This window comes from Phyllopteryx taeniolatus, chromosome 4, assembly GCF_024500385.1.
Source record: "Phyllopteryx taeniolatus isolate TA_2022b chromosome 4, UOR_Ptae_1.2, whole genome shotgun sequence".
NCBI lineage: Eukaryota > Metazoa > Chordata > Actinopteri > Syngnathiformes > Syngnathidae > Phyllopteryx > Phyllopteryx taeniolatus.
The window spans coordinates 6,808,112-6,819,130 of record NC_084505.1 but is presented as its reverse complement, the minus strand read 5'-3'; the positions used below and the strand labels follow the sequence as shown (position 1 = coordinate 6,819,130).

Sequence of the window (11,019 nt, the reverse complement as noted above, 5' to 3'; positions counted from 1 at the left end):
TTGGAGCAATTACGCCAAGTTGTATTATTTCCCACCGCACACCTGAAGTGCACTCACGGCATACTAATGTGCCCCAGCGCACTGGTTGAGAAAAACCGGACTAGATTATTGAAATTGGGACCTTGCTTGGCACTCATTTGTGTGAAGTCACCGCACTTTGATGTGCACTTGTTTAGGACGCTGTATCGAGTTCATGCTCAATAAAAGAGAAGGGATAAAAGACATGCTAAAGATAATAACGTTCATTTTCAATTGACTATCATTTTTGTGGTCATAGTTGGCTGTGGTGGCTCTGCACTGCATTATACAGCAAAAATGTGTTCTCTCTCATGGAGCTAAATGAGGTAACCAAAATATTAGAAACACCTCTCAGTATTATGCAGTGCAGTTGTACACCACTGCGCACTTAACCACAACAATTAAATTACAGACTGAACATTCTTATCTTTGTAACAGCAGAATTTTGGACCCAGCTACTGTGTTATTCGATAGTGGTCATACAGATATGGCCGGTCACTGAATGTGTGGATGAAGGAATCGCAAAAAAGGGGAAACATGATGCAAAAAAAAAAAAAAAAAATCTTTTCTCAGAGTGAAAGTCTCTCAGTGACTTCTACACAAAGTGTCACAACCACCTGTTAAGGAAACGCCTTAGGCCGGAAGCATTGCATAGACGCATGCTTCAAACAGCACCTCGCCTCTGTATTGAGAAGTGCAATGAGAAAGATGTGTGTTCAGCTTGGCCTCTTCCTGTTCATGTGGGCTGTTGGTAAGTTATCTCCCCTTTGAGTCATTAATGAATTTATCTTTAAGTATAAATCAAAAGATACAGATGTGGAGATGAAATGTGTTTTCTTGTGTATGCTCACTATTTTTATCAGTAGTACTAAATCCTGTCCAAGATTGTCAGCTGGGCAACCCTTACCTTTTTTTGTATCAGTAAATAATAACTGTAACTCAATGTTATTTCAATGTTAGACGCTTTCTCCTTTGTAAATAATTCAAAACATTTTTTTCTATTCTTTGAACACATACATAGAATCACTAAGCATATCGTTTCATTTTAGCTTAACTAAAAATGTCAATCAAGTGGCACCATAGCGTCTAATATTGAGCAGAAAGTATTTCAAAGAGCAAAGGGAGGATGAAGTCCACTCATAAGAAGTAGTAGGAGTAATAATAATAATAAATTTGATTTCAAGCGCCTTCAATCCCAAGGACACTGAACAATGGAATAGTGGTTAAAATCACAAAAAGAGAAAATGAATAAAATAATGCAAAATAGCATGAAGATACATACACAATAAATGACATAGAATATATAGTCCATGGCAGTGGAAATGCAGGTTGAGGAAGTAAGTAGGCAGTCTTGAATTGGTCAGTTTTGAAATTGAAGCGAGGAAAAGTGTCAAGTGGTGATACACAGGAGGTCGGACAGATAAGGAGGGCTGGGATTATGAATTGCCATGAATGTGTGTAAAAGAATTATGAAGTCAATTTGGTAGATAACTGGGAGCCAGTGGCTGTGGAAAAGAATAGCGGTAATGCGAGGGGTGCGGGAGGGCCCGAGCCGGTTGATATCATGAAGGTGAAAGTATGATAATGTTATTTATATGGGAGAGAGCTGTTGAGGATGACACTGAGGAATTGTCAATTGTGACAGTGAACCTGTCAACAGTAAATCATGAGCAAATAAGTAATTAAGCGACACAGGATCTCTCAACGCAAGTTTAGGATTGTCACTATTTGAGATGAGCCTTGTAGTGAAACCTAAATCCATATACAGGTACAGCAGAAATGGACGAATGACCTGTAAAGCAAGAGAAGGCTTAAATTCACTGCTGGCATTTACAAGACTTGTTCAGAGATGCAAAATACAACATGTAGATCTCTTTATATTCTTCATTTGCTATCAGTCCTGTAGCGTTGTATTGGAGAAATAGCAGCAAACCGTGAATGTCATGACTGTTCCAGCGTAATACTGTGCTACAAACTGCAAAGAAGAAGCTTATTTTGCCAGCCTAGCGTCCTTATTTCCCCCCCCCCCCACACATTTCCCCTTAGTCTGGGCCATGATCCACCAAATCAATCAAACAAACCCATCACACCTAACTGCACCGAGCACATGGAATAAAGCTACATGAAGGAATAATTATATGCCACATGTACAGTACATGGATGGAAGTAATTCCTACACAGTGTCCCTTTAAATTAAAGCAAAAGCAAAAGCACTCTGACTCTGTGCTTAAGTAAAAATACAGATAACCTTGGAAAAAAAGACTGGTAAAAGTAAATGTACTGATTCAACTCTTGTATCTAAATAACTTGAATTTAAGTATAAAAAAAAGAGTACGGACAAAAAGTAAAAAGTATGGATGTTTGATATCCAGTATTCGCTCTTGAGTACTCACTGATACAGAGTACTGACACCACTTGTACTAATTCTAGACTTAACACCGATCTGATCGGTCTGATTGGTATCAGCTGATAATTAGGATTTTATGCTGATCGGTAGATCAGCTTTAATGTCATAATTCGCCGATCCGATCCACAAAAGACATTTACTCCGCGTCGCCATCGTGTACAGTATATTTGAATCCAAAACCTGGATTATTTTTAGCCTTGTCGCATGACTTTTGACATAGTACTGTAAATATCTGACAGCCAATAAAGTTATTTTAAAAATATCGGCGGTGTGGGACAGACAACACGTAATGCCCGGATCAGACTACAAGACAAATTTGGTCTTCCACAATTGCACCATGTCAGACTACAATCAAATCTTGTATTCCAATACCACCGCATCCTGTCTTTTACGATCACTGGGGTTCATCTTGTCAACTCAAATGCGATACACTTGTTACCACGGCCACGACAACAACAATCAATCGCGTCGTGTGTATTATTAGAACAAAATGGGGGGAAAACGTGTGCTGGTGGTCACCGGTGCTCGGGAGAGGACTTGAATTCAAGGCTTGCTTGAGGTATGTTCACGTACTTTTAATACGATACGGCTCGCAAGCAGGCAACAAAACGTAATGTAGCCTAGCAAGCTAGTGCTAGCACTTACGGTTGTACCGGCGTTCATGCCCTAAGGTTTCGGTGTGTGTCAAGTAATTTAATTACAGTAAGTTAGCACCCATTATTTCTGTCATGTTGTAATGTTGGTTTGACCCGACAAGATATTTTTGAAGATACGCAGAAAAACAGTACACAAGTGTATACAGTAAAGGGAACAAGTCATTTAAATAGACACATTGCTCCATCTTGTGATCGGATCGGTGATCGTTTTTTTTAAACTCGCTGATCGGTGATCGGCCCCAAAAATCCTGATCGTGTAAAGCCTAACTAATACATAACGTTTCTATTAACCCAATAACCGATAAGAGCTTTCTTTCTTTGAATTTGAGTTGAATTTTATTTCAGAGAGCTTTATAATCATCTGTCTGATGCACATGATGATTCACCGATGTATCAAACCCCCACAGTGTAGCGCCAACTACTGGCGGGGAGAACTTAGTGGATATCAGTTTTTTCCCCCCTAAGTATCAGTGGCGTTGTGACTGAAAGAACAATATCACGGATACAAGCGGCAGGTGTCTGGGCTTTCCCTTAGAGATAGGGTAAGAAGCAGGGCTTACAGCCGCCAAACCGCTGCTCCCCCACATAGAGAGGAGCCAGATGAGGTGGCTCGGGCATCTAGTTAGGAAGCCTCCCCGCACGGCTCCCCGGTGAGGCATTCCGGGCACGTCCCACCGGGAGGAGGCCCCAGGTACGAGCCATGGCATGATGGTCTGGAAACACCTCGGGATCCCCTTGAAGAGCTAGACGAAGTGGCTGGGAAACTGCTGCCCCCACGAACCGACCTCGGAAGATAAACACAAGTAAATGGATAGATGGATGGTATCAGTGGCTTGTATAGGCAGTCTTCATGAGTACCTGAGACCTTGAAATAAGGCTGGTATCAGCACGATATCGATACCTGGTATCGGCATTCGGCCCCCACTCGTAAAAAAAGTAAAAATTAATGTTTTGTGCTATTATATACAATGCCCATTTTGATAACTTAGTGCGAAGAAAAAAAACTTCTCTGTATACATACTGTAATAGTTTCCCTTTTTTAAAAAGTGCTCGTATTTTGAAGGGGAAATAACACATTACAACGTATTTCTATAGTTTTGCTAAACTTGTGAACTAAGTAACAAAAAAAGATACGTTAGTTTAGAGCTCAGCGCGGCTTTTGATACGGTAGATCATAATATACTGCTGAACAGGTTGGAAACGTGGGTAGGACTAAATGGAACAGTCCTTAAATGGTTCAGGTCCTACCTGGAGGAAGAGTTATTTTGTAAACATTGGAAGTGTTCAATCTCATTGAATGGCAATGACCTATGGGGTCCCTTAAGGGTCTGTTCTTGAACGCCTCCTGTTCAGCCTGTACATGCTACCCTTGGGTCAAATTCTTTCATTTTGACTACCATAGCAGATGACACATAGTTATATCTAGCAGTGTCTCCAGATGACGACAGTTCAATTGAGATGTTGTGTCACTGTCTAAAACAGATAAATAACTGGATGAGCCAAAAATGTCTTCAATTAAACCACAACAAAACTGAGATAATTATTTTGGCAAAAAGAAAAGATGATTGCTGTTAGTAAATACCTGGAGTCACTCTCTTTAAAAACTAAAGACCAAGTCCGAAACCTTGGTGTACTGACTTTCAACAGTCATTTCAAATCAATTACTAAAACTGCCTTCTACCATCTGAAGAACATATCCAGAGTGAAGGCTTGCATGTGCCAAGCAGATCAGGAGAAGCTCATCCATGCTTTTATCTCAAGTAGACTTGACTATTGTAATGGTCTTCTGACTGGACTCCCCAAAAAGAGCATTAAACAGCTGCAGCCCATTCAGAATGCTGCAGCTCGGGTTCTGAACAGAACAAAGAGGTCAGAGCATATTACTCCAATTCTAAAGTCTTTACACTGGCTTCCAGTCAGCTTTAGAATAGATTTTAAAGTTCTGCTACTGGTCTATAAATCACTAAATGGTTTAGGTCCTGAATACATGAAATAAATGCTAATGAAATATAAACCCAGTAGGGCTCTGAGATCGACAGACTCAGGTCAGATAGTGGAGCACAGAGTCCATAGCAAACATGGTGAAGCAGCATTTAGCTATTATGCTGCACACAAATGGAATAAGTTGCCAACAGAAGTGACGTCAGCCCCAAGTGGGAATGTTTTTAAGTCCAGGTTAAAAAATTATTCTTTTGTCTCATGCATTTTAGAGGATTTCCACTTTTAAATGATCGTTCGTGCACTGTACGCTGTTTTAATTGTACTTGTAATGAAAATGTTTTCCTCTCTTTGTTTTAAATGTTTATAAGCTGTTTTTTCTTTGTTTAAAAAAAATGCTTTTAATCATGTAAAGCACATTGAGTTATGACGTATTTGAAATGCGCTATCTAAATAAATTTGCTTTGCTTTGCTTTATGATAACAACTGGAAAAATAAAAAATAAAAAATTTTCAGATTACATGGAGAATTTTTGAATGCTAGAAGCACATGGTTTTTATGCTGGCACAAGACACAAGGCATTCGCCACAAATCATTCTTGTAGCTAATAACAGCAAACAGTTTTCCTAAATAAGCGAATATGTTGTCATCGTCGTTAATGCTCCCTGGTTCACATTCCTCCATGTCACTGATGTCACTCTTTTTCCCACCTTATAAATTTCCAAGCTCTCAATCAATCAGGATCCCAACCGTAGTTGGCTTTATGACTCTCTGTTTAGGTTTTTTTTTTTTTTTTTTTTTTTTACATTGTTTCGTCTTTAGTGGAGTTTTAAAAAAACTAATGATCTTATTTTGACAAAGTAAGGAGTAAAAAGTACAGATATCAGCTTTCAAATGTAGGGTGTAAAAGTAAAGTCATCAGAAATATAGAAAAAAAAGCACAGATACCTGATCAATCTATTTAAGTACAGTAACAAAGTAATACTCCTTTGTCACCTTCCATCATTCCCAGTCAGCCCTCCTCTGATCTTTTGTCTCCTTAATCAGCATAGCACATTTTGGTCCAAATTCATTTTCGAATGTAAATAAAAAATAAGCCCATCATGACCAGGCGTACAGAAAAACCATTTGTGGAACCACATCTCATGTAGCTCGGCACAGGAATGACAATATGCGGCGTGCACACAAATGCAGACATTTTTCATAGACCCAGCAACTGACTCAGATCTGCCTTTTCAGTACTGTAGTCCACAAATGTTCAATAGAGTTGAGGTTGGCGCTTTGGTCAATCAAGATCACAAAGCAATTTGTTGAAGGTGAATGTACTGTATGTATTTAATTGAGCTTGTGTGAAAAAAGATAAAATTCTGCTATAAATAAATTCAACCTTGTGCATCCAGGAGATTTTTTTCAAAATATTTGTGTTCAATGCTCATTTCACTCTGTGGAAAAAGAATGGTTCAAAGCAGTCATTAAAATCTCCAAATTAGTATGACATTCATGCCCGCGAGTGCATGTAAACTTCTCACCACAAGTTTATACTGTGTGTGAAAACATCTTTGATGTTCTTCAATAAACTGAGATCGCATGAAATGCTTGGTTTAAATTTGTGATTGTTTCCCCCCCCCCATATTTAATCCACTCAGCCAGATTCCTAATGATGATTATTTTTCACAAACTGTAGCTCTCCCAGTGTCTTTGGCATTCAACATTGACACCACGAAACCCGAAGTCTATAATGGGGATCAAAAAGCTTTCTTTGGATACAAAGTGCTTCAATTCGTGTCTGGCGTCAACAAGGGGTATGCTTGGGTTTCTTCTTCTGCTTTTTATTGAATGTACTGTGTTTTTGTGGTTAAATTGACTTTTACTTGTTATTTAAAAGACATCGATCTTGGAGAGCGAACATTTCACCGACATCATATCTTACTAATTGAGGTTGCTCTCATCTTCAGGATACTTGTCACTGCACCTCTTCAGAATAATGGATCTGGGGCAGTATGCAAACCAGATCACAGCCAAACTACAAAATGCTTCAAACCACAAGGTATGCTATGAATACAAAGCACTGGAGTCATGAGAGAACAAACAATATACTGTAATAGCGAACTGTGATGGCTTTAATATGAAGATGTAAATAAACATAATTAGCATTAAATACAGTAGCTACAGACCACCCACCGCCGAGACTAAAATCATCATCATTAAAAAAAAAAAGAAGTTGCCTCTCACCTTCACTCTTGTGCACTTGGTGGAGGTAATGGTACAACTGAAATGCTATTTTCACAGGTCTCTCATTTGAAGACAAAGCAATACAAGTCAAGCATGTCGGACTGTCCATAGCTGAAGACCCGATAAACTCCCAATTCACCGTAAGGATACCCAAAATGATTTTTGCCATATTAATTCCATGCAATTTTCACTTTTTCTATGACATTTAGTTTGTGTATCTCTATATTCGTTCTAATGAAATAAATGCTCATGGATGGATGTTTTGTCATTCCAAATAATAGTTTTTTTTCTTCCTGTATCTTTCTCCTTATGTTTGTTATTGTTCTCTTATATATTTTTTTTTATCCTACGTCTGAACGCCTGTTATTTAAATAATTTATTGAATTTAATTTTACTTCAGCCTACTAAGCACACATATGCTTACTGAATATCCTGTATCTCATCTCGTTCCCTGCAAATAAACAAGCAAACACACATCACTTTTTGCTTCATGTTTCTTTACATGGATCACAAGTGCGTGCCAAATGTTTTCTCTTGCACTAAATATAAGCGAATCACAAAATTCAGAGAGATAATCATATTTTAGATCTAACCTTTGTCACCCATGTTCTCATGAAGGTTTGCAGCCCTTATGTAGCTCACGAATGTTATGAGAACTCCTACCTGAACAGCGTGTGCTACAAGATAACAGAAGATCTTCAGGAGATTTCCTCTTTCAAACCCATTTTTCAAGGTAAAACATCTTAAATGCGAAATCGCTAACCATTTCAACTGAAAGCTGAAGTCATTTCATCCAAGAAAGTGTTTCTTCCAGTAAAATGTTACATGCAGTGTCTTTGTTTCTTCCAGTCAACTAATATATTCTCCCTGTAGAATGCAGAAAAAAGACTGTAAACCTCGTCTTCCTCTTTGACGGGTCAAGGAGCATGAGTGATGATGACTTTGAAAAAAATAAATATTTCATACTGGATATAATGAACAGCCTCCAAAACACATCGATCAAGGTCAGTGGCACGCCGACGGAGTTGTGATGTTTACAGTGGAACCTTCAAAGTCAAAACAAAATCTGTTCTGTGACATTGGTCCATATTAAAGGTGTCCTGATTTCAAAACAAATTTAGAATAAAGTGAATTAATCTATTCCAGAGTAAAAGTGTCACCATAATAAAACCTTGATTCACTTTTACAGGCAGTGTTTTAAGTAACACATTAACATTCCCAACTTTCACACAAGTATAAAATTTCAGTATTTCACAAAAGTGAGAACACTCCTTACATTTTTAGAAATACTTTTATTTTTTTTCATGGGACTGCACTGAAGAAATGACACTGCTACAATCTAAAGGAGCAAGATTACAGCTTGTATAACAGTGTACGTTTACTGTCCCCTCAAAATACTGTGTTCAACACACAACCATTAATGTCTAAACTGTTGGTAACAAAAGTGAGTACACCCCTAAGTGAAATAAAAAGATAAGATCAAGCTCATTTGGCTCGGATGGCGTCAAGCGCGTGGCCTCAACGAGGAAAGAAATACAGACGGTGGTCATTCTTAATCGATAGACCATTTGATCTAACAGTCTTAACCTGGGTCTTTTTTTTAATATGTATATTTCATATTTGATATTCATGACGGGCGGCACGGTGGGCGACTGGTTAGAGCGTCAGCCTCACAGTTCTGAGGACCCGGGTTCAAATCCGCCTGTGTGGAGTTAGCATGTTCTCCCCGTGCCTGCGTGGGTTTTCTCCGGGCACTCCGGTTTCCTCCCACATCCCAAAAACATGCATTAATTGGAGACTCGAAATTGCCCATAGGCGTGACTGTGAGTGCGGATGGTTGTTTGTTTGTATGTGCCCTGCGATTGGCTGGCAACCAGTTCAGGGTGTACCCCGCCTCCTGCCCGATGACAGCTGGGATAGGCTCCAGCACGCCCGCGACCCTAGTGAGGAGAAGCGGCGCAGAAAATGGATGGATGGATATTCATGATGAGGCTATCTGCCTGTGCGCACAAACAATAGTAGTTTCAGTGATAATCGGCATCTAGTGAGTTAGCGAGTGAGTAGCACCTTGGCTTTAAATATTAACCCGTGCACATGGCAAAAACTTGTTTCTCACATCCATCCATCCATCCATTTTCTGAGCCGCTTCTCCTCACTAGGGTCGCGGGCGTGCTGGAGCCTATCCCAGCTGTCATCAGGCAGGAGGCGGGGTACACCCTGAACTGGTTGCCAGCCAATCGCAGGGCACATATAAACTAACAACCATTCGCACTCACAGTCATGCCTACGGGCAATTTAGAGTCTCCAATTAATGCATGTTTTTTGGGATGTGGGAGGAAACTGGAGTGCCCGGAGAAAACCCACGCAGGCACGGGGAGAACATGCAAACTCCACACAGGCGGGGACGGGGATTGAACCCCGCACCTCAGAACTGTGAGGCCGACGCTCTAACCAGTCGGCCACCGTGCCGCCTTGTTTCTCACATTCCGACTCAAAAAGGAGTGACGACCTGTAACTTTTCATAGCTAGAAAAAACACCAGGAACAACAACATGAACAGTGACCTACAGTTAAATGCAGGAAAAAAATGAGGCCCAGTAATGATAACAATATGTTGGTACTGAGTGGTAGAAGTTTAGAAATTTGCCATGTATCCTGTTTGAACTAAGGCATACATGAACGTCACCACTCACTGGAAGGTATGCTCTACGTAGCGCGTTCGCTACTCTCAGAATACCATCAAGGAGAGGTGGGAGGCATGGGTTGGATCAAACCATTTTTGAGGCAGGCAGGGGCGCCATCAGGGGGCTGCCAAGGGTCGCCACGCCCGGAGAAAAACACGCCTGTCGACGATTGTTATCAGCCACGCTACCCAAACAAAGTTCTGGAGGCACCCCTGGAGGCAGGGGGCAAACTGTATTGTTGTTGTGAAAATATTACATTTCTACCAAGTAATATCTGATTCTTAAACTTTTCTAGCTTGTAAAAAAAAAAAAAAAAAAAGTCTAAAGATCTCTCAAATTTTGGGGGTGCTTTTATTTACTTTGGGGGGTACTTCAGCACCCCTAAAAATGAGCTCTTGTTCTCTTTGACTTTTGAGGCATATTTTCATTGAACTCCAAATTGTACGATGTTTGGGTTGTTTGATTTTACAGGGTTCACTGTATATGTAACATTTCAACACTCGTGTGCTTTTCAGTTTGCAGCAGTTCAGTTCGCCACATCTTACAGGACAGTCTTTGATTTTGTTGACTATCAAAATGGGAGTGCGAGCCAAAAACTTGAAGTGGAAAGTCATATGCAAAGCCTCACCAACACCCACCAAGCCCTGGAATTTGTATTGTAAGTTATATTAGGACATTTATGAGTTTTCAACAAAACCTTGGAACCATTGTGAGATAGTTATTTTATTAGGTTTATTTCACCTAGTAGAATATATGAAAGAATGCAAAAATGCAGAATGTTTCATTCCCCATTTCTGGGAGAACTAATGAACGGTAAAGTGGTTCGTGTTGTGAGGAGCAGCTAACATTAGCCTCTGCTACTGATTGCTGCTTGTCAATTCTCGACTCGTTGCTCTGTAACTTCACTCTCAGACAGAGTCCATTCAGTGCGTGAAACGCGGGAAAACTACAACTATGTTGATGTGAGAGAGAATGAAGTGAGGGAGCAGTGAATCAGATCATTAAAAACATTATTTAGTGATTGTTTCACAGTGGGTATGCCGTCTGCTGGTCATTGCAGAGTTGGAAAAGAGTGCTGAACAAAC

General features: G+C 40.0%; 1 protein-coding gene across 1 annotated transcript in view; it reads left to right on the top strand.

The window, feature by feature from the left end:
* The first annotated feature begins 646 nt into the window (after positions 1-646).
* Positions 647-11,019, top strand: part of zmp:0000001082 (integrin alpha-D) — a 32,608-nt gene continuing 22,235 nt past the window's right edge. The window contains exons 1-7 of the mRNA XM_061772235.1: positions 647-769; positions 6,704-6,821; positions 6,975-7,066; positions 7,309-7,391; positions 7,870-7,984; positions 8,125-8,255; positions 10,450-10,592. Of these exons, the coding sequence (XP_061628219.1) occupies positions 718-769; positions 6,704-6,821; positions 6,975-7,066; positions 7,309-7,391; positions 7,870-7,984; positions 8,125-8,255; positions 10,450-10,592 (734 nt within the window). The 5' untranslated portion in view covers positions 647-717. The remainder of the gene's footprint in view (positions 770-6,703; positions 6,822-6,974; positions 7,067-7,308; positions 7,392-7,869; positions 7,985-8,124; positions 8,256-10,449; positions 10,593-11,019) is intronic.